We start from the raw sequence: 27,030 nt of genomic DNA, 5'->3' as shown, positions 1-27,030 counted from the left end.
TAAATTGTTTTTTGAATTTGGGGAAAACAACCAGTTTAAAACCGGTTAACCAAACTGATTATTCAGTTTGGTTAGAAACTGGTTTATAAGAAAAACTGATCCAGTTTCGGTTTTACTTTTCTTTGAACCAGTTATCTGGTTTAGTTAAAAAATAACCGAAACAGTTTGATTAATCAGATTTTGCCATCCTTACATTCTATACGAGACTTTATACTTGATTACTTGTATAAATATATATTAAAACATTATATACAAGACTTTATCCACATAATATTGTATATATAGACATATATAATCATGATTTAAGGTGATTAAGAGTATTTAAGAAAAAAATACTTTTTTATCAATATTCAGAACATATATACATAACACATTGATATATAGAAAACAATTTTTTTTTTTACAATTCTCTCTATTTTATCCACACAACATTCAAATCAATATACAAAAAACATTTTTTTATCCACACAACATTCAGATTAATGTACGTAAAACATTTATTATCCAACTCTATCTATTTTATCCACACACAACATCTAGATCAATTACAAAAAAAAATTTTTTTATCTCAAAAGCTATTTTATCACAATATGAAGTAGCATATTCATTTGTTGGCAAAAATGAGATAAAAGGTGTACCTTTGTATGAAAATGTGTTGAAAATCAATATGTTGCAGACGGTTCTAACACTTGCAATAAGGGATTACACTTATAACTTTAGATGATAAACGTTTGACGCTAGAAAAAAATATGTACTTACAATAAGGAATTACACTTGTAACTTTAGGAGATAAAACGAGTAACTCTACATGTTTTTTTTATTTTTTTAAAGCAATTTAATTATTACAATAAATAAATTCCTACTTTTCAACTTTCTAATAAATTAATTCCTATTTTTCCATTTCTATTTTTAGAAACATTGAAGTAATAGTTATTTCTTTCTCATTTTAAATTGTTTTTTCTCCCAAAAGCAAGGTTTAGGAGCCAAAAATAATTTTATTTTACTAAATGATAAATTTGTAAATTTACTTTTCTAAACTTTTTTTGGATCCGGAACAGCTCAACTCATTTGATTTAAATGGGGAATGAGGAGGGATCAGGGATGGTTGGGGGTGCGGAAAGAATGAGGAATGAGGAATTGGCCTGGGGTTTGGTGATGGATTGGATGGATGGATGGCACAGTGTGAATTGACTGGGCATGAGGCTGCAGAATTTGACAAGACCAAAAGCCAGTTAGACAAATGTCCAGAGTCTGATGGGGGACCTGTTGCCCTTATATGGTCAAATCTATATCTCTCTCTTTATCGTCATCATCTCACCTCCCCCTCTCTCTCTCTCTCTCCAATAAAAACCTTATTATTTACATTCACGCTACCTTAACTTTACAACTCAATTACAGTATTTTGTTTATAATTTCGATGTAGTTCATCATTTATGGTCTGGTCTACTCAATTACGGGTTATTATCTCAAAAATTTTAAGAGAATTTTAAAAGAAAATTATAAGATTAAACCGTGAAACTAACATTATTCTATTATTTAATAATTTGAGGAAAATTATTATGACTGTTTCCTCTCCAATACTATCCCAGAGGACGCATTTGATTCAGAAATATTATATTACTAGGAATATTAGATTATTGAAAATACAGATTACGTTGAAAGATTATTGAGAATTTTTAGAAAAATATGTTTGGTTAGTTGGTGGGTATGTTATATTAACATATTTGATTATGGAGAATAAATTGGTGGGTATGCTATTTAAATTACTAAATTTTTCCTTTTTAAATATTAATATAAAATTATTTTTATTATTAATTTTTGAATAATTTCTTTTAACCCCTAATATTTCAGATTTAGCTAAAATACCCCCGCTTATATAAAACTTTATTTTATGACGAAATCACCCCCACCTCCTGCCGCTGCCTGCCGCCACCGCGAACCACGTCGGATGTCCCCGAAAGTCCCCGTGAGTACGTCACCTTAACCAAGAGGCTCCGCTATGACCGTTTCTGGCCATATTGATGGCTGAAAACGGTCATATCCGGCCAGATCTGGCCCGATATGGCCGTTTTCGGCAATCAATATGGCCGAAAACGGCCATAGCAAAGCCTCCCGGAGCCTCCCACAAAATTTCCTTCTTTTTTAAGGACTCCGGCGCTTTCCGGCGGTGGTCCGTGGTAGTTGGACCCCTGTCGGCGGTGGTGGTGGTGGCTTGGTGGCAGTGGTGGTCTGTAAATTATTTTAAATATAAGGGCATTATTGTCCAAAATTTTAATTAAACAAGGGTAAATTGAAATAAGATATTAATGTAAATTTGTTTTAAAGTAGGGGTATTATTGTCTAAAATTTTTATTAATAAAGGATAAAATTGTAACAAAAAAAGATAACCCTGATAATCTCAGAAAACCTAAGAAAATAGAGGTAATTGGATTACCTCTGATATTACCAATAGTAACCACTATTGATATTTGAAGATTACCGGTATCCTATATTACTTGATAACCAAACATGACAATCAAGTAATATAAGATGATATTACTCCAGTAATCTCACTTAACCCCCAACCAAACACCCCTTTTAAGTAACGAGAAAATATTTACCTAATTACCCTTCTAAGTCAGGCGATCAACGAATAACTTTGCCCAAAATTTAACCAGCGTTACTTGTGACGTGATGATGAATTTGATTCATGTTACTACTGTAGCTTAAGCTAATTGTAGCTCAAGGACTAATACGTTAAAATCTATAGGCGGTGTAATGGCAACATTGTACCCATAAAATAACTTCGACGCTCAAATTAGCATACTTCTTGTTGGGCCTTAACTTGGGCTGGTTGAATAACTCTATTCTATTTCTCAGTTTACCCAAATCAGCCCAGGCCCATACTCGTCTCAAATTATAGATAGATGACAACAGATTCTGTATATTTTTATATTTTAATGAGGAATATTTATATACATATTAAAATATAAAAACTTTTGAAGCATAGATCTCTGAATGTTTGTTAGACTTTGATTAAACGACAATAATTTTGATAGAATCTTTATCAAATATTGGCCCATTTATGTCTTACGTGGCTCCCAATTTTATATTATATATATATATATATATATAGAGAGAGAGAGAGAAAGTAAACGACATATTCCCACTCAAGGTTTGACGAAATCCTAAGTTAGTACCATTGGTTCCATTTATTATAGATTCCCACCCTTAAAATGACAGAAAAATGTTTGATATAATGATAAAAAGGTAAATTGGTCATTTTACATGGGCGGCGCACGTTAATAGACCACCACCTCTAACAATCCTCCGACGCACATTAACAGCCATCGTTTTCGACGTTTTTCGCTCTTTTCCACTGATTCTTCTACCCAAAATCACCCTTGTCACCACCATTTGAACCCCCATCCTCCCCTCTACAAAACCATACCATTCACAACCCCTCATCACTCGCCGATCTTCGACCACGGCAACGAAAAACGGTAGATGAACACAAAATCTCGGTCGGCGAATGACGACGAAACGGTTGCTGGGGACATAGGGGTTTTATAGATTTAGGGACGGTGGTTGCATTGGTGGTGTCCTATTGGATTTTCACTGCTAGGATCGACCGAAATCTGGTGAAGAACACCGAAACCCTAAGCCTAACGGTGCCGGCTATTGGAGGGGCAAATGAGTCGAGAACCAGAAGGGTTTTGGACGACGGAATAGTGGGAAGGTGATGGAGCTGACCAGGGGGTTCGACGTCATCGGAAACAACCGAGATCAAACTGTTTCCGGCGAGGTTGTATAGTGACCGATGGTGTTTTTGATATAATTTGAAAATAAAATGATAAGTTTTATAATTGTACTAATTTAGGGGTTAAAACATAATTTATTAATTTAGGATTAAGGGCATTATAGTAATTGCACCCTCTAAACTCTAAAAATTCATAACATTGTTACTTTAAAGGTGGGAATCTAGAATAAATGGAATCAACGGCACTAACTTGGGATTTCGGATGGGAATCTAAAATAAATGGAACCAACGATACTAACTTGGGATTTCGTTGGTATAGTTGATGGACTGTTTTATATAACTTCTAACAACGACTTTTTCATCAAAATTAATCATATAAGCTATAAGTTTTCACAATCGTGACACTTATTATCGTTGAAAAAACACCATAAAATATATAACAATATGTGATAATATATGGTAAATTCTAATCGAACATGGAGTATTATTGAATGTATATATACAAACAAACTTATTTTCTTTCCAAAACTAATTAGAAACACGAACGAACTGCCACCCTATCCTTTTTTTTTTTTTGTTGGCCTGTCTGGTGAAAAAGAAGAAAAAAAAAAAAAATCGAATCTGGAATAGACATTGAGGAGCTGAATTGATAAAAAAAAATAGTTGCAGGAAATTGCAGAGTCATAATTCACCAGCAGCAACAGAGGGATTCCCCCTTCCATGTGAGTAGCCTTAACTTTTTCTCGGATGCAGACAGCCTATCCCCACACAGTCACTCACCCATCTGACACCTCGCGAAACTGAGAGTTTGTCATCATCTTTCACCATTCTTTTAATCTTTTCTCTCTTTCTCCCACCCCATTACGTTGAAAAAAGAAGCCTCATTTTCACAGATTTTTTCGCTCTGAGAAAAGGGTTTAATTTTTCTTTACTCGCGCGTTGCATTATGTACTGCAATCTGAATTCATTATTTACTTAACCTAACTTCATAATTTCAACTTTCTTATTTTCACTAACCCTACGTCCCTACCCTCCTTTCTCTCTCTTCTATAAAAGCATTACTATAGTTGGGGCTTGACAGTGTTCAACTTTCTTCTTCACCTCCTTCCACATCTTCCAGGTTCAGCTATGGCGGCAATGCTGATATCTCTCCTCACTTTCATACTCTTTACTCTCTTTTTCTTATGCATTCAAGGTACTTTCTTTCTGTTTCTCTTTCTTTTTTTCGGGTTTGTGTTCATTCAATGTGGTTAATTTTTATTTTTTGCATTTTTGTTAATAGTTTCAGTTTCGGCCACTGTACTTACCTATACAACAAATGCGCGCACCCCGTGTGGCGGGGATCCACAGAGCGCCGGCAAGCCACTTCTCGCTCGCGGCGGCTTCAAGCTTCCACCCAACAAGGCCCACACTCTTCGCCTCCCGGCTCTCTGGTCAGGCCGCTCTGGGGCCGCCACGGCTGCTCCTTCGACGCCACCGGCCGTGGGCCGCCGCCACGGGAGACTGTGCGGCCACTCTTGCAACGGCATTGGCGGCACTCCACCGCCACTCTTGCCGAAATCACTCTGGGACAAGAGCAAGACTTCTACGACGTCAGTTTGGTCGACGGCTACAACCTGGCGATCTCCATCACCCCGTCTCGAGGATCCGGAAAATGCAGACGCCGGGTGCGTGAGCGACCTGAACTTGATGTGCCCGGTGGGGGCTGCAGGTCGGTCGAAGGATAACAGAAGCGTGATGGGTGTAAAAGCGCGTGCTTTGCGTTTAACTTCTCCGAGGTATTGCTGTACAGGGAGCTTCGGGAATCCGCAAAGCTGCAAACCGACGGGGTACTCGAGGATTTTCAAGACGGCGTGTCCCAAGGCGTATAGCTATGCGTACGATGATCCCACTAGCATGCTACGTGCACTCGGGGAATTATTTGGTCACTTTCTGCCCGCACATCGTTAAATTTCAGGATTTTGGGCTTATATATTATTATTATATGTAGTTTTATTGGATCTAGCTGTTGAATTGTGGACTACTGAACTGAACTCTGGTTATGTTTCTTATAATATAAGTTCAAAGTTATTTTAAATACTATATGTAATAATTCTGTTGCAGTTTGATTTCAATTATAGAAGTGGTTCTGACAGCGAATTCTGATAAAATGGGTTTGAGTATAATTTACTCCCAAAACTAGTTCAAGTATATCATTATATTAGTCCACTAAAAATTGTGATGTAGGACAATAATATTTCTAATATTATATAAAGCAACCACTATTAGTCAATTAAGATTTTTTGGTTATTATTTAATTAGTTTTGATAAGAGGGGTGGATATATATATATATATATATATACAAAGCCGTCCTATAGTTAATGGATTTAAGTCTTATATTAGAGATTTTTGTTATGACTTGAAATGTGACAAATTCTGTGTCCTATAGATCTCGTCTCGTGAGATTGTCACACTAATAGATAGGTAAATGAGTTTACTTGGTTTGGGTTGATGGTTTCGTTAAACATTATATTACAAATCAAATTAATTTACTATTATATGATTGATTATTTTCGGATTTTGTCAAGACTACCATATTATTAAACTTTCATTTATATGGAAAAAGTCACATAGTATTTTGTTCTTATTTTATTATTATAAAAAATATATATATATACTGAATGTGTGGATTGATACTCACATTGAATTTTAGATATTTTTTCAGTCTCTCACACTTGAAAGAGCGTGTGGTGGTATGAAAACGAAAATGGTAAGGTGGAAAGTGTGTTGGTGGGGACAGCTACACTAGGCAAAAAGCATTTATTTGAACAATAACGACAACTCTTTATAAGAAGAGTAAAATAATACTTCTTTAGGAAACGGTAACATTGTTGATTTGTTATTTTTATTGTATTAATGGATTAGTTTCTCCAATTATTAGACTTTTTACAAATTGCCACTCAAATTATAATTATTACCAGATCCCACGCCCCACGTTGCGCTGGTTTATTATTTATATCAATAGAAAAAGTTGAAAATCTCGCAACTTATGAGAGTGGTTTTGACACAATAAATTAACTAATTGAAGAACGAAATAATACTGAAATATTTTGTGATAGGAATATATTTCCTTTCAAAGCAGAGAAGAGTTGCAACACTTTTTTACAACAATTGGTACATAATAATATAATTGAAATGACAATTTTACCCTTCTTAAAACTAGTAGTTCCTGCATGGAATTAACCATTGAATGTCCAATAGTTAATCTTTCACCATTTGAAACTTGTCATCCTTCATCATTCAACACAAACTCTATTCGCCACAAAACACAAACTATACTGGCTACAGAGTCCCCAACAAAACATGTATAACCTATCTAAGAATGTAGTTTGCAACTTTTTGATAATAAAATATGCTAATTGATAACACTTTGCAAATAAAATTGTTTGTAAGACACAGAAAAAACAATAAATGGACATATTTTTTTTTTAGATGGTTCATAATGTGTCTACGCCAAAAAAAGAGTGTTAATTAAATTATTCCGAAGTCACGCCCATCAATGCTCACTATGACCATTACCTGCAAAGGTTGGCTGCATAATAAAGAATCAAAACTGAATCAATTTACATTCAGAAATAAATCAGTAATAATATGAAATTTCATAAACAACATGGTTTAAAGTAAGCACTGTGAGTGGGGCAATGGTTCGCTACATTGGATGACCACTTCCGGTTGCTCAACAGGGTGTGTATAGGTTTATGTGTAGGTGGAACAACTCTTAGTCAAGCACAGAGAGAAAGACAAGAACTGTAGTTCCAGCTCCTTGAATATATCAAAAATTGATAATGAAACAGTATCATTGATTCTCCAAAAAGCTTGATGCTGGAGCTTAGTTCGTCCTCAAGTCAATAGGTTAGTCAAATTAGCCATATATGAATATGAATATCCAAGAATTTGTCAACATCCGCATATGTTTTAATCCAAACTTAGTTCTACGCCAAAGTTCACTAAAAACTTAAAATTTCTATTTGAAAAACTCTTTCTGCAAGAAGTTTGAGTTATTACTCAAGAAAATAATGGGTTACTAAATTTAGTCTGGTTGCATGAAAGCACCAAGAAAAAAAAAAATTCAATTGCATTTAGAATTAAGAAAACTTAAAGAGTAAGTGCTTAAAGTACATTAAGTTGGCACATAAATCATCAATTTTTACTCTATAAAAGAAAAAGATTACCCTTCGAAAATGGTCTCTACTTTCCATCATGTTGGCTGCTGGGTTTGAGAACTAATCAAGTTCATTTATGATTTAAAAAAAAAAAAAAAAAACATTAACAGGATGTTACTCATTATTCCCATACACACAACGTGACATGCACACGCATAACAATACTGTATATGCTTAAATGTGACAAAGTAAGAGAAAGTTATGCAATTCTGGAAGCTAATACATTGGCAGTAGCTAAAACATATCATATCCAATTTAATGGAGATCTATGGACAAACCATACCATTATGCTATGTACCATAATCAATCTATAACTTCACATGGAAAATATATGTAATGTATGAAAGAAATAATACCAGACATTGACGAAGTTAGAATGCCATCACCAACCATGCTGGTTCCCAAAAGCACTGCCAGCTGGTTCCCAAAAGCACTGCCAGTAGCAATAGAAGTTACTCACTCCTCAATTGATCTGTTTCATCTAGTTTCTAGCACAATCTTGTGTTACAAAGGGCTGCAATCTCACAATACAAACATCATAAGTTCAGCCTTAGTCTAACATATCATAAGAAGATAATGAGAAGGAAACAAAAAAGAAATGAAACCTGTTAGAATCATTCACAATGGCTTCAAAAACAACCTCATCAACCTACAGGAAATCAATTCAATTAAATCACAAAAACAATCAAACACCGCCATCAAATTCAATAAACATTTGATTCTCACACAAACAACCCGCCTAGCAGGCCAAGGCTAACACGATCAAGAATCTTGAAATTAGACATCTTGAACCTCGTAAACATGCTTGACTCTTCTTCCTCCACAAAAACAACTCAGATCAACTCGAGAAACAACCTTCCTCGAAGATGAACACTAAACTCCAAACTTCTCCTTTGAAACATCACAATGACTTTGACTTCCCACAAACTGCCTACTAATCAGCCTGCTGACAAATTCCCTCTTAAACTCCATCTCTCAACACCTCCAAACCGGACTAGAACAATCCCCTATATCGCCATATAGCCAATCTGCAAAAAGACATTGGATCATTTGAGAACAAAAACAATTGTAGACATTTAGTTCTCATGTCATTTAAAGAACATACAAAAAAAAAAATCAATATTTAAATCTAAGTAATTGAATTATACAAAGAAATGAATCATTGTACGCCCACATAGAGGTACATGATTTAAATTATGTTTATAGCCCTTAGTTAATTTTGTTGGAATATTTTAAGAGAATATGAAGAAAAGCCTTAAACTTATATTAAGGGTAAAATGGTCTCTTCACTCAAAATTAGTTGAAAGGGGGAGTGAAAAGAGGTAGATTTCATAGAGATATACAATAAAATAAGGGCATATGGTAATTGATAAGGGCATAGTGAAATTTTCACAAAAGGTAAGGGCAAAATGGAAAGTGAATTTAAAAATAAGACGATGGGTTTGTGACCCTTATTCCTTCATTCCACTGCCACACTATTCTCCATTTTCTCTCAAATTTTCATTCACCCTTCGAGGTTTTGAGGGCTTTTAAGCGATTTTTAATAGGGTTTTGATTCTAGACTTCAAAATGTAAGAATTCATGCTCTTTATCTATGATTTATTTGTGTAAAAGTTGAGTTCTTATGAAGTTTATGCTTAGAGTTAGAAGAAGTTTTGAATCCAACAAGAGTAGAGAGCTTAGTAGAGAAGACTCAAGCATAAGGTAAGTAAATTCCACTCAAAATCCAACTTAAGTTAAAGTTTAAGAATTCAAGTGAGTAGAGATTTCTTTTAAGTGTGCATATGTTATGATTATTGAGAAATTAAGATGAAATTGATGATGAATTATGCTTGTTGTTGGATATACTTGAATATGAGAAGTGTATGTGATGGTTTGATGATGGGTTGAAATTGGAAGAATTAGAGGAATTTTTAGGAGTGTGTTTGCCATGTAGGTATGGTGATGCTTCAAGAGAGATTTTTTCTCATTTTTGGATGGTTGAGAAACAAATTGAATGATAATTAAATTAAGGTTTGTTTATGTACAAGTAATGTTTGATGAAATGCCTAAGAGAAATATAAGTTTGAGTAGAAACCTTAATTTTATGCAACATTGCATATTTGCATTTCATGAGTGCATCCAAGTAAGAATTTCAAGCATGAGCCATCCATATGCATATAATTGTGTATGTATAGAAATTTAAGAAAGAATAGAGAATAAAGAATGAAGATCAAAGAATAAAGAATAAAGCATAAAGAATAAAGAATAAAGAAAGAAAGAATAAAACAATCTAAGAATAAAGAGAAATGAAGAATAAGCATTAAAGAATTAAAGAGTGTTAAAGAAGAGAAAAGAATAGGTTGTTGTGATAGGGAACCATGAGTGCTAAGAAGAAATTCTCACATACACGCCACCTTAATTGAGTGGCATAAGAAGAAGAAGAATTGTACGGCCCGTAAGAGTGTATGTGGATGAGGGTTGTACCAAGAAGAATTCTTACATGCACGCCACCTTAATTGAGTGGGCTAAGAAGAAAGAAGAAGTGTACGGGCCGCAAGAGTGCATGTAGATGAGGACTGTACTCACTTACATGTCTAAGATTCCAAATCCATATATCAACCGAGTCCGATCGGCAAAGAATAAGAAAAGAAAGAATAAGAGAGAAAATGAAAGAATAATATTTCAAGCTTGCTGATACCCCGTTTAGTATATGATTGCCATTTAGGATGTCGTTATTGATCCCGTGTTTTCGCTTATTGGTGTTGATAAAATATGGATGTCACATGCATTCAATTAATGTATGTAGTACAGATCTTTCTCACATTCCTTTTTTAATTTGAAAATGCAAGTGTGAAAGATTAAATGGTTAGTTTGTATTCTGTAGGAATTGAATTAATTGAATTCAATAGTAGAAGTTGAAAATCCCCGCAACTTATGAAATGGTTGTTGACACAAATAAATTAAGGTAATGGCTCGATCACCGAAGGTGTGTACCGAATCTGTGCACCAAATGACGTGGCAAAATCCTGACCATTTATTTATTATCAGTTAATATCAATCAATGGTCAGTATTTTGTCACGTCATTCGGTGCGCAACCTGGCGTTCTATCATCTTTCCATAAATAATTAATGAAGAACGAAATAATACGAAATTTTAGTGATAGGAATATATTTCCTTTTCAAAGCAAAAGAAGAGTTGCAACACTTTTTTTACAAATTTGTACATAATAATATAATTGAAATGACAATTTTACCTTCTTAAAATTAGTAGTTCCTGCATGGATATAACCATTGTTGATGCCAAAGTTAATCTTTCACCATTTAAAGATAATATGCATTTAACTTGTCATCCTTCTCATCAACACAAACTCTATTCGCCACAAAACACAAACTATTATTGGCTACAGAGTCCCACACAAAAACATGTATACTATCTAAGAATGTAGTTTGCAACTTTTTGATAAATAAATGCTTAATTGATAACACTTTGCAATTAACATTGTTTTAAGACGAAAAAACAAATAAATGGACACTATTTTTTTTTTTTTTAGATGGCATTGGTCTACACCAAAAGAAGTGTTAATTAAATTATTCCAATGTCACGCCCATCAATGCTCTGTGACCTCACTGCCAAGGTTGGCTGCATAATAAAGGAATCAAAACTGAATCAATTTACTTCAAAATAAATCAGTAATAATATGAAATTTCATAAACAAACAATGGTTTAAGTAAGCACCTGTGAGTGGGGCAAGGGTTGGCTACATTGGAATGACCACTTCCGGTTGCTCACAAAGTGGTGTATAGGTTTTGTTGTAGGTGGAACAACTCTTAGTCAAGCCGAGAGAAAGACGGAACGTGTAGTTCCAAGCTCCTTGAATATATCAAAAATGATAATGAAACATGTATCTTGACTCCAAAAGCTTAATGCTGGAGCTTAGTTGTGTCCTCAAGTCAAGAGTTAGTCAATTAGCCAATATATATGAATATCCAAGAATTTGTCAACATCCGCATAGTTTTAATCCAAACTTAAGTTCTACGCAAAAGTTCACTAAAACTTAAAATTTCTATTTGAAACTCTTTCTGCAAGAAGTTTGAGTTTATACTCAAAGAAAATAATGGGTTACTAAATTAGTCTGGTTCGATAAAAGCACCAAGAAAATTCAATTGCATTTAGACATTAGAAAAAAACTTAAAGAGTATTGCTTTTAGATACATTAAGTTGGCACATAAATCATCAAATTTTTACTCTAATAAAAAGAAAGATTACCCTTCGAAATGGTCTCTACTTTCCATCATGTTGGCTGTTGTTTGAGAACTAATCAAGTTCATTTATGATTAAAAAAAAAAACAACTTAAAGGATGTTACTCATTTTCCCATCACACACACGTGCACATGCACACCATAAACACATACTGTATATGCATTAAATGTGACAAGATAGAGAAAGTTGCAATTCTTGGAAGCTATACATTGTGCGTAGCTAAACATATCATATCAAATTTGGTGAGATCTATGACAAAACCATACCATTATGCTAGTACCATAATCAATCTATACTCATAATGGAAAATATATGTAATGTATGAAAGAAATAATACCAGACATTGACGAAGTTAGAATGCCATCACCAATAACCATGCTGGTTCCCAAAAGCACTGCCAGCTAGCAATAGTTGACTCACTCCTCAATTATCTTACGTTTCATCTATTTTCTAGCACAACTCTTGTGTTATACAAAGGGCTGCAATCTCCATACAAACATCATAAGTTCACCCTTAGTCTAACATATCAAAGAAGATAATGAAAGGAAACAAAAAAGAAATGAACTGTTAGAATCATTCACAATGGCTTCAAAAACAACCTCATCAACCTACAGGAATCTCAATTCATATCACAAAACAATCAAACACCGCCATCAATTTCCAATAACATTTGATTCTTCACACAAACATACCCGCCTAGCAAGGCCAAGGCTAACACGATCAAGAATCTTGAAATAGACATCTTGAACCTCGTAACATGCTTGACTCTTCTTCCTCCACAAAAAACTCTAGATTAACTCGAGAAACAACCTTCCTCGAGATGAACACTACCTCCAAACTTCTCCTGAAACATCACACATGACTTTGACTTCCCACAAACTGCCTACTAATCAGCCTTCTGACAAATCCCTCTTAAACTCCATCTCTCAACACCCTCAAACCCGGACTGAACCAATCCCATATATGCCATAGCCAATCTGCAAAAAGACATTTGGATCATTCTAAGAACAAACAATGTAGACATTTAGTTCTCATGTCATTTTAAGGAACATAAAAAAAAAAAATCAATATTTAAATCTAAGTAATTAATTATACAAAGAAATGAATCATTGTAACGCCCAACATGAGAGTACATGATTTAAATTATGTTTATAGCCCTTAGTTAATTTTTGTTGGATTATTTTAAGAGAATATGAAAAAATGCCTTAAACTTTATTAAGGGTAAAATGGTCTTTTCACTCAAAATTAGTTGAAATGTGGAGTGAAAGAAGTAGAATTTCATAGAGATACAATAAAAATAAGGGCATTATGGTAATTGATAAGGGACTAGATATTTTCACAAAAGTGTAGGGCAAAATGAAAGTGAATTTATAAATAGACGTAAGGGTTTGTAACCCTTATTTCCTTCATTCCACTGCCCCACTACTCCCCATTTTCTCTCAAATTTTCATTCACTCCTCCAAATGTCACCAGCAGCAACAGAGGGATTCCCCCTTCCATGTGAGTAGCCTTAACTTTTTTCTCGGATGCAGACAGCCTATCCCCCACACAGTCACTCACCCATCTGACACCCTCGAGAACTGAGAACTTTGTCATCATATTTCACCATTCTTTTAATCTTTTCTCTCTTTCTCCCACCCCATTACGTTGAAAAAAGAAGCCTCATTTTCACAGATTTTTTCGCTCTGAGAAAAGGGTTTAATTTTTCTTTACTCGCGCGTTGCATTATGTACTGCAATCTGAATTCATTATTTACTTAACCTAACTTCATAATTTCAACTTTCTTTATTTTCACTAACCCTGCGTCCCTACCCTCCTTCTCTCTCTCTCTATAAAAGCATTACTATAGTTGGGGCTTTGACAGTGTTCAACTTTCTCTTCTTCACTTCCTTCCACATCTTCCAGGTTCAGCTATGGCGGCAATGCTGATATCTCTCCTCACTTTCATACTCTTTACTCTCTTTTTCTTATGCATTCAAGGTACTTTCTTTCTGTTTCTCTTTCTTTTTTTCGGGTTTGTGTTCATTCAATGTGGTTAATTTTTATTTTTTGCATTTTTGTTTAATAGTTTCAGTTTCGGCCACTGTACTTACTCTATACAACAAATGCGCGCACCCCGTGTGGCCGGGGATCCAACCGAGCGCCGGCAAGCCACTTCTCGCTCGCGGCGGCTTCAAGCTTCCACCCAACAAGGCCCACACTCTTCGCCTCCCGGCTCTCTGGTCAGGCCGCTTCTGGGGCCGCCACGGCTGCTCCTTCGACGCCACCGGCCGTGGCCGCTGCGCCACGGGAGACTGCGGCGGCTCCCTCTTCTGCAACGGCATTGGCGGCACTCCACCCGCCACTCTTGCCGAAATCACTCTGGGACAAGAGCAAGACTTCTACGACGTCAGTTTGGTCGACGGCTACAACCTGGCGATCTCCATCACCCCGTCTCGAGGATCTGGAAAATGCAGCTACGCCGGGTGCGTGAGCGACCTGAACTTGATGTGCCCGGTGGGGCTGCAGGTCCGGTCGAAGGATAACAGAAGCGTGATGGCGTGTAAAAGCGCGTGCTTTGCGTTTAACTCTCCGAGGTATTGCTGTACAGGGAGCTTCGGGAATCCGCAAAGCTGCAAACCGACGGCGTACTCGAGGATTTTCAAGACGGCGTGTCCCAAGGCATACAGCTATGCGTACGATGATCCCACTAGCATTGCTACGTGCACTCGGGGAAATTATTTGGTCACTTTCTGCCCGCATCATCGTTAAATTTTCAGGATTTTTGGGCTTATATTATTATTATTATTATATAGTAGTTTTATTTGGATCTAGCTGTTGAATCTTGTGGACTACTGTGAACTGAACTCTGGTTATTTGTTTCTTATAATATAAAGTTCAAAGTTATTTTATAATACTATATGTAATAATTCTGTTGTAGTTTGATTTCAATTATAGAAGTGGTTCTGACAGCATGAATTCATGATAAAATGGGTTTGAGTATAATTTACTCCGAAAACTAGTTCTAAGATATCATATTACATTATTAGTCCACTAAAAATTGGTGATGTAGGACAAATAATATTTCTAATATTATATAAAGCAACCACTCCACCATTGGTCAATTAAGATGTTTTGGTGTTTTATTTAATAAGTTTTGATAATAGGGGTGGTGTATGTATATATATATGCAAAGCCGTCCTATAGTTATAGGATTTAAGTCTTATATATTCAATATTAGAGATTTTTGTTAATGACTAGAAATGTGACAAATTCTCTGTCCTATAGATCTTGTCTCCTGAGATTGTCACACTAATAGATTAGGTAAATGAGTTTACTTGGTTGGGTTGAAGGTTTCGTTAAACATTATATTACAAATCAAATTAATTTTACTATTAATATGATTGATTATTTTCGGATTTTGTCAAGAATTTATCACATAGTTATTTTGTTCTAATTTTATTAATTATAAAAATATATATATACTGAATGGTGATGGATTGATACTCATCCATTGAATTTTAGATATTTTTTCAGTCTCACACTTGAAAGAGCGTGTGGTGGTATGAAATTGAAGTTTCCGAAAAATGTGTAAGGTGGAAAGTGGTGTTGGTGGTGGACAGCTACACTAGGCAAAAAGCATTTATTTGAACAATAACGACAACTCTTTTATAAGAAGAGTAAAATAATACTTCTTTAGGAAACGGTAACATTGTTGATTTGTTATTTTTATTGTTATTAATGGATTAGTTTCTTCAATTATTAGACTTTCTTACAAATTGCCACTCTAATTATAATTATTACTAGATCCTACGTCCGCACATTACGTAGGTTTATTTATTATATTGTTTTATTTTATTATCAAATTTTTATATTTTAAGAAATTATAAATAACTATTATTTTACAAAAAAATATGTCAAATATTGATTATAATAGAACGTTTTATTGTTGTTCTTTTTTTTTTAATCGGGGTTTTTATGTTTAAAGATTGCTGAGAATCGTTATATGATTGCCATTTAGGATGTCGTTAATTGATCCCCGTGTTTTCTGCTTATTGGTGTTGATAAAATATGGATGATTCACATGCATTCAATTAATGTATGTAGTACAGATCTTTCACATTCCTTTTTTAATTTGATAAAATGCAAGTGATGAAAGATTGAAATGGTTAGTTTGTAATTCTGTAGGAATTGAATTAATTGAATTCAATAGATAGAAGTTGAAAATCCCGCAACTTATGAAAGTGGTTTTGACACAAATAAATTAAGAGTAATGCTACAGTCACCGAAGGTTGTGTACCGAATCTGTGCACCAAATGACGTGGCAAAATCCTGACCATTTATTTATTATCAGTTAATATCAATCAATGGTCAGGATTTTGTCACGTCATTCGGTGCGCAACCTTCGGTGGCTCTATCATTTTCCATAAATTAATTAATTGAAGAACGAAATAATACTGGAACATTTTAGTGATAGGAATATATTTCCTTTTCAAAGCAAAAGAAGAGTTGCAACACTTTTTTTACAATAATTTGGTACATAATAATATAATTGAAATGACAATTTTGTCCTTCTTAAAATTAGTAGTTCCTGCATGGAATATAACCATTGCTTTGATGTCCAACAGTTAATCTTTCACCATTTTAAAAGGATGCCCAGCACCATGAAATGAGCAAAAATAAAATAAAATAAAACTTGTCATCCTTCATCATCCAACACAAACTCTATTCGCCACAAAACACAAACTATTATTGGCTACAGAGTCCACAACAAAAACATGTATAATCTATCTAAGAATGTAAGTTTGCAACTTTTTGATAATAAAATATGCTTAATTGATAAGCACTTTGCAATATAACATTGTTTATAAGATACAGAAAAACNTATTTATAAAAATATATATATATACTGAATGTTGATGGATTGATACTCATCCATTGAATTTTAGATATTTTTTCAGTCTCACACTTGAAAGAGCGTGTGGTGGTATGAAATCGAAAAATGTGTAAGGTGGAAAGTGGTGTTGGTGGTGGACAGCTACACTAGGCAAAAAGCATTTATTTGAACAATAACGACAACTCTTTTATAAGAAGAGTAAAATAATACTTCTTTAGGAAACGGTAACATTGTTGATTTGTTATTTTTATTGTTATTAATGGATTAGTTTCTCCAATTATTAGACTTTCTTACAAATTGCCACTCAAATTATAATTATTACCAGATCCCACGCCCCACGTTGCGCTGGTTTATTTATTATATTATCAATAGATAAAAGTTGAAAATCTCGCAACTTATGAGAGTGGTTTTGACACAAATAAATTAACTAATTGAAGAACGAAATAATACTGAAATATTTTAGTGATAGGAATATATTTCCTTTTCAAAGCAGAAGAAGAGTTGCAACACTTTTTTTACAACAATTTGGTACATAATAATATAATTGAAATGACAATTTTACCCTTCTTAAAACTAGTAGTTCCTGCATGGAATATAACCATTGAATGTCCAATAGTTAATCTTTCACCATTTTGAAACTTGTCATCCTTCATCATTCAACACAAACTCTATTCGCCACAAAACACAAACTATTACTGGCTACAGAGTCCACAACAAAAACATGTATAACCTATCTAAGAATGTAAGTTTGCAACTTTTTGATAATAAAATATGCTTAATTGATAAACACTTTGCAATATAACATTGTTTGTAAGACACAGAAAAACAAAATAAATGGACACTATTTTTTTTTTTAGATGGTTCATAATGTGTCTACGCCAAAAAAGAAGTGTTAATTAAATTATTCCGAATGTCACGCCCATCAATGCTCACTATGACCATCACTGCCAAAGGTTGGCTGCATAATAAAGGAATCAAAACTGAATCAATTTACATTCAGAAATAAATCAGTAATAATATGAAATTTCATAAACAAACAATGGTTTAAAGTAAGCACCTGTGAGTGGGGCAATGGTTCGCTACATTTGGAATGACCACTTCCGGTTGCTCAACAGGTGGTGTATAGGTTATTGTTGTAGGTGGAACAACTCTTAGTCAAGCACAGAGAGAAAGACAAGAACTGTAGTTCCAAGCTCCTTGAATATATCAAAAATTGATAATGAAACATGTATCATTGATTCTCCAAAAAGCTTGATGCTGGAGCTTAGTTCGTCCTCAAGTCAATAGGTTAGTCAAATTAGCCATATATGAATATGAATATCCAAGAATTTGTCAACCATCCGCATATGTTTTAATCCAAACTTAAGTTCTACGCAAAAGTTCACTAAAAACTTAAAAATTTCTATTTGAAAAACTCTTTCTGCAAGAAGTTTGAGTTTATACTCAAAGAAAATAATGGGTTACTAAATTTAGTCTGGTTGCATGAAAGCACCAAGAAAAAAAAAAATTCAATTGCATTTAGACATTAAGAAAACTTAAAGAGTAAGTGCTTTTAAGATTACATTAAGTTGGCACATAAATCATCAAATTTTTACTCTATAAAAGAAAAAGATTACCCTTCGAAAATGGTCTCTACTTTCCATCATGTTGGCTGCTGGGTTTGAGAACTAATCAAGTTCATTTATGATTTAAAAAAAAAAAAAAAAAAACAATTAACAGGATGTTACTCATTTATCCCATCACACACACGTGCACAGCACACGCATAACACATACTGTATATGCATTAAATGTGACAAAGTAAGAGAAGTTATGCAATTCTTGGAAGCTAATACATTGGCAGTAGCTAAAAATATCATATCCAATTTAATGGAGATCTATGGACAAAACCATACCATTATGCTATGTACCATAATCAATCTATAACTTCACATGGAAAATATATGTAATGTATGAAAGAAATAATACCAGACATTACAAGTAGAATGCCATCACCATAACCATGCTGGTTCCCAAAAGCACTGCCAGCTGGTTCCAAAACACTGCCAGTAGCAATAGAAGTTACTCACTCCTCAATTGATCTTACGTTTCATCTAGTTTTCTAGCACAACTCTTGTTATACAAAGGGCTGCAATCTCACAATACAAACATCATAAGTTCACGCCTTAGTCTAACATATCATAAGAGATAATGAGAAGGAAACAAAAAAGAAATGAAACCTGTTAGAATCATTCACAATGGCTTCAAAAACAACCTCATCAACCTACAGGAAATCTCAATTCAATTAAATCACAAAAACAATCAAACACCGCCATCAAATTTCCAATAAACATTTGAATTCTCACACAAACATACCCGCCTAGCAAGGCCAAGGCTACACGATCAAGAATCTTGAAATTAGACATCTTGAACCTCGTAACTGCTTGACTCTTCTTCCTCCACAAAACAACCTCATGTACTCGAGAAACAACCTTCCTCGAAGATGAACACTAAACTCCAAAACTTCTCCTTTGAAACATCACACATACTTTGACTTCCACAAACTGCCTACTAATCAGCCTTGCTGACAAATCCCTCTTAAACCCATCTCTCAACACCCTCCAAACCCGGACTAGAACCATCCCATATATCGCCATATAGCCAATCTGCAAAAAGACAATTTTGGATCATTCGAGAACACACATTGTAGACTTTAGTTCTCATGTCATTTAAAGAACTACACAAAAAAAAAATCAATATTTAAATCTAAGTAATTGAATTACAAAGAAATGAATCATTGTAACGCCCAACATAGAGGTACATGATTTAAATTATGTTTTTAGCCCTTAGTTAATTTTTGTTGGAATATTTTAAGAGAATATGAAGAAAATGCCTAAACTTATATTAAGGGTAAAATGGTCTCTTCACTCAAAATTAGTTGAAAAGGTGGGAGTGAAAAGAGTAGAATTTCATAGAGAATACAATAAAATAGGGCATTATGGTATTGATTAAGGGCCTAGATGAAATTTTCACAAAAGTGTAAGGGCAAAATGGGAAATGATTTATAAAATAAGACGATAAGGTTTGTGACCCTTATTTCCTTCATTCCCTGCCACACTACTTCTCCATTTTCTCTCAAATTTTCATTCACCTCCTTCGAGGATTTTGAGGGCTTTTAAGCGATTTTTAATAGGGTTTTGATTCTAGACTTCAAAATAAGAATCATGCTCTTATCTAGATTTATTTGTGTAAAAGTTGAGTTCTTATGAAGTTTATGCTTAGAGTTAGAAGAAGTTTTGAATCCAACAAGAGTAGAGAGCTTAGTAGAGAAGACTCAAGCATAAGGTAAGTAAATTCCACTCAAAATCCAACTTAAGTTAAAGTTTAAGAATTCAAGTGAGTAGAGATTTCTTTTAAGTGTGCATATGTTATGATTATTAGAAATTAAGATGAAATTGATGATGAATTATGCTTGTTGTTGGATATACTTGAATATGAGAAGTGTATGTGATGGTTTGATGATGGGTTGAAATTGGAAGAATTAGAGGAATTTTAGGAGTGGTGTTTGCCATGTAGGTATGGTGATCTTCAGAGAGATTTTTTCTCATTTTTGGATGGTTGAGAAACAAATTGAATGATAATTAAATTAAGGTTTGTTTATGTACAAGTAATGTTTGATGAAATGCCTAAGAGAAATATAGTTTGAGTAGAAACCTTATTTTATGCAACATTGCATATTTGCATTTCATGAGTGCTCCAAGTAAGAATTTCAAGCATGACCATCCATATGCATATAATTGTGTATGTATAGAAATTTAAGAAAGAATAGAGAATAAAGAATGAAGATCAAGAATAAAGAATAAAGCATAAAGAATAAAGAATAAGAAAGAAAGAATAAAAACATCTAAATAAAAGAATGAAGAATAAGCATTAAAGAATAAAGAGTGTTAAAGAAGAGAAAAGAATAGGTTGTTGTGATGGGAACCATGAGTGCTAAGAAGAAATTCTCACATACACGCCACCTTAATTGAGTGGCATAAGAAGAAGAAGAATTGTACGGCCCGTAAGAGTGTATGTGGATGAGGTTTGTACCAAGAAGAATTCTTACATGCACGCCACCTTAATTGAGTGGGCTAAGAAGAAAGAAGAAGTGTACGGGCCGCAAGAGTGCATGTAGATGAGGACTGTACTCACTTACATGTCTAAGATTCCAAATCCATATATCACACCGAGTCCGATCGGCAAAGAATAAGAAAAGAAAGAATAAGAGAGAAAATGAAAGAATAAGAGAGAATGAGAATAAGAAAGAATGAGAAAGAATAAAAATAGAAAGAATGAGAAGGCTGAACAAGCAAAGAAAAGAAAAGAAACAAGAGAAGAAAAAACGAAAAACAAGAAAGAAAAGAAAAGAATAGAAAGAAATAGAACAAGAAAATAGAAATGAAGAGAAAAAGCATTTTATGCATTATTGCATATGCATTTTATTCATGCATATGCCATGAATTTCATCATGGTTAGGAAAAATAGAAAGAATAAGAAAGAAAGAACAGAGAGAAGTAGAAGGAAAGAAAAGAATAGTGATAGTAGGAACAAAAAGAAACAGCGAAAGAAACAACGAAAGAAAAGGAAGGAATTAAGTAAGGAAAAATCTAAGAAAGAAGAGTTAAGGGATTTACTTACTGATATTTTTATGCTCAACCCGTTGTTTTTTCATATTTTTGCAGGAAATAGGTGAGCAGTAGTCGGAAGGACGTCGACAAGCGGAGAGATTGACATTACTATCCACCGTTGTTAAGTTTTTTGTACTTGTTATTTTGATATATGTAAAGAATTATGTTTTTGTAAGTAAAGAAAAATTTGGGCACAACTATTTTCATAGGCTAATTATGTATGTTTTTATTGTCTATGTCTAAAGTAACTAGTAGAAAAAAGTCATTACAATCATTCAACACATAGAATAAGTTTAAGTTCAATTGTTGAGAAACTTATCCCTACTTAATTAAAAAACTTTTAAAATTTAAATCCAACCCATCAAGTTATTCAATGAAATGGAATCTTTAAGAAATGGACTAAAATGTGTAAATAGTAAGTTAGAATTAGCGTTAACTATAGAAAATAGTATTTATATTAGCTTCTGGTATCATATTCAGTGGAACATATACTGTGAATTTTTATCGATTTTATTAATAATAGAACTGTTTTATATATAGTTCTATTTTTTTCCTTGAGGAATACCAAGTTCCTTTTCTTTAGCAATAATCAGGGATTCACGTTTCCGTAAATCGAATATTACATGTTGGTTGAGCCGTTTATTTCTAACAAAGCATTCATTAGACTCTATTCATCACTCTGGCAGTGTGAGTTTGTCCAGCGTGACTTTAAGGTTTTGTAGAATACCTTCCAGTTCAAGCGAACCATCTGACGTTGCTGCTTGACCTGCTAAAAATCATAAAATGGACATGTAAAAGTAGATATGTAAAGGAATATAAAGTATCAGTTGATGTTATTTACCGCACGCTTCTGTTTGTTTGGATTTTGGATGATAATAGTTGGTCTTTTGTCTTCCATTTGTTAATGGTATCTGGGTGAAATGAAGAAATATTTGAAGGTGTATGGATTGTTGAATTCTCTACTCTTATAGCTTTAGATGTTATTAAGTAATATTTATGATAATTAATGTTACAACAACTGTTCATGTATGTTCAATGTAATTGAATTATTGCTAATATATTACTTTTGATATTTTTTAGTAAGTGTTTGCATGTTATTGGTTATGATTATTTTGATTTAAATGTTTTATTTTTTAGATGAGTTTAAAATTTTCAGATTTATATTAAATGTTAAATGATAATACGTCTTATAAAAACATTTTTCGTTATTATGTTTATTTTTGTTTAATTGAATGTGAAGGGTAAAGATATATTATATTAATATAATTAATTGAATGTGAAGAGGTACAAAATATTAATATTAATTAATAATAATAATTATCTTGCATGAATGAACGTTGAATATTATTGATTAATAAAGTGTATTATTGAATTTTATGAATGTGAAAGATATGTTTGTATCTTTATCAAATTAAAAGAGAAATATGAAAGATCTCAAATTAAAAGAGCAATGAAATATTTGTATTGAATATATTACTGAATGTATGCAAATATTTCTATTATAGCAACTCTAATATTCAGGGAAATCAATAACACACAAGCGATCATTAGTAATTTATCAAATTAAAAGAAATGTGAAATATCTCAAATTAAAGAGGAATGTGAAATATCTCAATTAAAAGAGGAATGTGAAAGATTTGTATTGAATACATTAATTGAATGCATGTGAATAATCCCTATTATAGCAAGTCCAATAAACAGAAAACTGTGGACCAATTAACGACATCCTACATGGCGATCATATATCAATCCTACGTGGTGTCAGAGAAGCAGTCTGCTTCAGCATTATATAAATATATGATTATCAGGTTATATTATATCAATAATCAAACATATTTTAATTTAATAGATTTTTTTCATAGATAAAAATAGACTTTTCTTAAAGATACATTTAAAATATTGTCCTTTAGCTCTGTTTTAAAAACGGACCGAACCAGCCAGTCCGACCGAGACCCAGTAGTTTCTTTAGTCCGGTTTAGGTCCTAGGGAGTTTTTTATAATATTTCAAAATTACAAGGGTTAATTTGTAATTTATAGGGGTGTTTTGGAGATATGTCAAAAGTTTAGGGATTAATTAGTGATTTTTTGGGTATTTTTGAAAAATAAAAATTTTAGGACAAATTAACTTTTTTAGGAGAATTTTTGTAATATATTAAAATTTGAGGGATTATATGTAATTTTAAAAGAAATTGTCGCTAACATCATCGGTCCAATCGGCATGTCCAACCGATTGGACCGGTTGACCTGGGTAGCAAAACAGGTTGCTCTCCGATCCAGGTTTTAAAACAATATCTTTGAGTGATAAAAGATGATTGTTTATATTATGATATAACGGCTGCGTTTGTTTCAGTTTTGGGAATACTACTTTTAGTATTCCCAAAAAAGTTAAACAGTAAAATACCCCAAAACCAGATTTTTGGAATACTACTCCCATATTATTCAACTTTTTTTAACCCTTAAATTTGATATTTAATTAAATACCCTAAATATTTTTTTTAAAATTACAAAACCACCCCAATATCCACATTTACTAGATTCCGGCCACCATTACCGGAAAATGGCCGGAATCTGTTAGGATGGCGCACTACGGCTGAATCTGGCCGTAGTGCGTCGGAAAAGGCCAGATCTAAGGCCAGATTTGGCCGTTACGGCCAGATCTTTGGCCATAACTAGGGGTGAGCACGGGTAGCGGTAGAACCGGAACCGGAACCGGAACCGAACCTACCCAGAACCTGCACTGTACGGGTAGGTTCCGGTTCCAATTTTTTGGAACCGCTACTGTCCGTTTCCGGTTCCGGTTCTTGCATGTGGAGGAACCGGAACCGGAACCTGTAAAAAGGGTACCCTGTTTGGAACCTGTAGGGGGTACCCGGTTTGGAACCTGTTTTGGAACCTGTTTGGAACCTGTTTGAAACCTGTTTTGGAACCTGCTTTGGAACCTGTTTTGGAACCTGTATGGAACCTGTTTTAGAACCTTTTTTTGGAACCTGCTATATAATAATTTGTGAAATGTAAATAATAGGGGAGTTTTATTATTTTACATATAAAAAAATTTAAAATAGAAAAAGTTAAATTTTTAGAATAACCTAATTAAATAAATATACTATATATTATACTTATTACATATAATTACACCCTATTAAAAGCTTTAATATATTATAATACATTAATATTAAAGTTTTGATCAATTAAGCGAATAATTGAATTATGTTCCAATTAAAAGTGTTTTACATTTTTAATGTTATTAAAAGAATTATTTTGATAAAATAGTATATTTGATTGCTATATATTATTTAGTTATTTACTTAATTATCAAGTTCTAAGTATATCTATAATAAATTAATAATTAATTAATTATATATGATAAATTGATAAACATTAATAAATTTAATTACTAGTTAATATTATACTTAATCAATTATAACATTACATTATAGTTAAATGATTACTTAATTAATTATAATTTTATAACATTACTAAATTGATTATAGTATAGTTATTAGCATTACATAATTGATTACTACTTAATTAATTGACTTATAAGTTAACCATAATTAATAGTTTATTAATTGACTTATAATTAGAAATTTATTAGTTATAGCATTACGTTATAGATTGTAGTATAATTACTTAATCAATTATAACATTTTATATAACATTAGTACAAACTTAATTAAATGATTAAAAATTTAATTAATTATATTATTATTAAAATTTATAGTATGATTACTTAATAGTTAATTCACTATAACATTACATTATAGTTGATTATAAATTAATTATAACATTACATAATTAATAATTACTTATTGATTATGTCATTATATTATAAATTTAGTAATTACTAATTTGCTACATAAACATTAGCATAATACTTAATTAAATGATAACAATTTATTAATTTAACATTACCTTATAAGCATTTCATTATAAACATTAATTACGCATTACATAAGTTAATATTCTCAATTAAATTATAATATTATTAATTACATTATATATTATGACAACTTACTTAATTATAATTATATAGTTAAATGATTACATAATTACATAATTAGTTATGAATTTATAGCATTACATTATAAACATTAGTAATTTATTAATTACTATATTTGTGAGGACCCGGATTCGGCTCATGGGCTATCCAAATCTTGGGCTCCTTCCCTCATGGGCTTTCCCACTTGCCCCGGCGGCCCCACTCCTAGGACTACTCCCCCCCTTAAGGGATTTCTTTCGCCTCCCCCACCACTCGAACCCAAGACCAGGGCGATAGTCAATTGGGGACATGGTGAGTACCATCAGGCCAGCTCCTTTTTAGTGTGAGGACCCGATTCGGCTCATGGCTATCCCAATCTTGGGCTCTTTCCCTCATGGCTTTCCCAATCTTGCCCCGGCGGCCCCACTCACTAGGACTATCTCCCCCCCCTTAAGGGATTTCTTTCACCTCCCCCACCACTCGAACCCAAGACCAAGGGGCTATAGTCATGGGGAGCATGGTGAGTACCATCGGCTAGCTGGCCTGATGGTACTCACCATGCCCCCATTGACTATAGCCCCTTGATCTTGGGTTCGAGTGGTGGGGGGCGAAAGAAATCCCTTAAGGGGGATAGTCCTAGTATGGCCGCCGGGGCAAGATTGGGAAAGCCCATGAGGAAAGAGCCCAAGATTGGGATAGCCCATGAGCCGAATCCGGGTCCTCACAATATATTACATTACTTAATTAAACGATTAAAAATTTAATTAATTATAACATTACCTTATATATTATAATATGATTACTTAATCAATTAAAACATTCCATTATAAACATAAGTATATTAATCAAATGATTTGAAATTTAATTAATTATAATATTAAATTATAGATTTATAGTATGATTACTTAATTCATTATAACATTACATTATACTATTATGTATGATCTATAATTAATATAACATTACATAATTAAATGATTACTTAATTGATTATGATTTATAATATTATGTTTTAAACATTAGTATTACTAATTACTACATAAACTAGCACAATACTTAATTAAATGATAAGAAATTTATTATTATAACATAATTAAATATTACATTATAGTTAAATAATTACTCAATTAAATTATATATATTATATTACATTATATATTATGATCACTTACTTAATTATAGCATTACATAGTTAAATGATTACATAATTACTTAATTATTATGAATTTATACATTACTTATACATTAGTAATTACTATATTATTACATTACTTAATTAACAAAGATTAAATTTAATTATTATAACATTATTATAAAAATAATTACTAATCAATTATACAT

The 27,030-nt window shown here is 33.0% G+C and overlaps 1 protein-coding gene and 1 pseudogene across 1 annotated transcript; both read left to right on the top strand.

The window, feature by feature from the left end:
• Positions 1–4,837: 4,837 nt before the first annotated feature.
• LOC116127546 lies at positions 4,838–5,729 on the top strand (annotated as a pseudogene).
• An 8,218-nt stretch (positions 5,730–13,947) lies between these two features.
• On the top strand, positions 13,948–15,077 carry LOC116127541 (thaumatin-like protein). Its single transcript, XM_031413193.1, has 2 exons — positions 13,948–14,166; positions 14,255–15,077. Exons 1-2 carry the CDS (start codon positions 14,100–14,102, stop codon positions 14,935–14,937), a joined length of 750 nt encoding a protein of 249 aa, XP_031269053.1. The 5' UTR covers positions 13,948–14,099; the 3' UTR covers positions 14,938–15,077.
• Positions 15,078–27,030: the final 11,953 nt, after the last annotated feature.

This window comes from Pistacia vera, unplaced genomic scaffold (assembly GCF_008641045.1).
Source record: "Pistacia vera cultivar Batoury unplaced genomic scaffold, PisVer_v2 Contig192, whole genome shotgun sequence".
Classification (NCBI taxonomy): Eukaryota; Viridiplantae; Streptophyta; class Magnoliopsida; order Sapindales; family Anacardiaceae; genus Pistacia; species Pistacia vera.
This window is presented reverse-complemented; position numbering and strand designations above follow the sequence as displayed.

Bases quoted from the DNA above. Each gene is read 5' to 3' on its own strand.
- LOC116127541 (XM_031413193.1), top strand. From the start codon at position 14,100: ATGGCGGCAATGCTGATATCTCTCCTCACTTTCATACTCTTTACTCTC. The intron at 14,167-14,254 runs GTACTTTCTTTC...TTTGTTTAATAG, and splicing joins CTTTTTCTTATGCATTCAAG to TTTCAGTTTCGGCCACTGTA.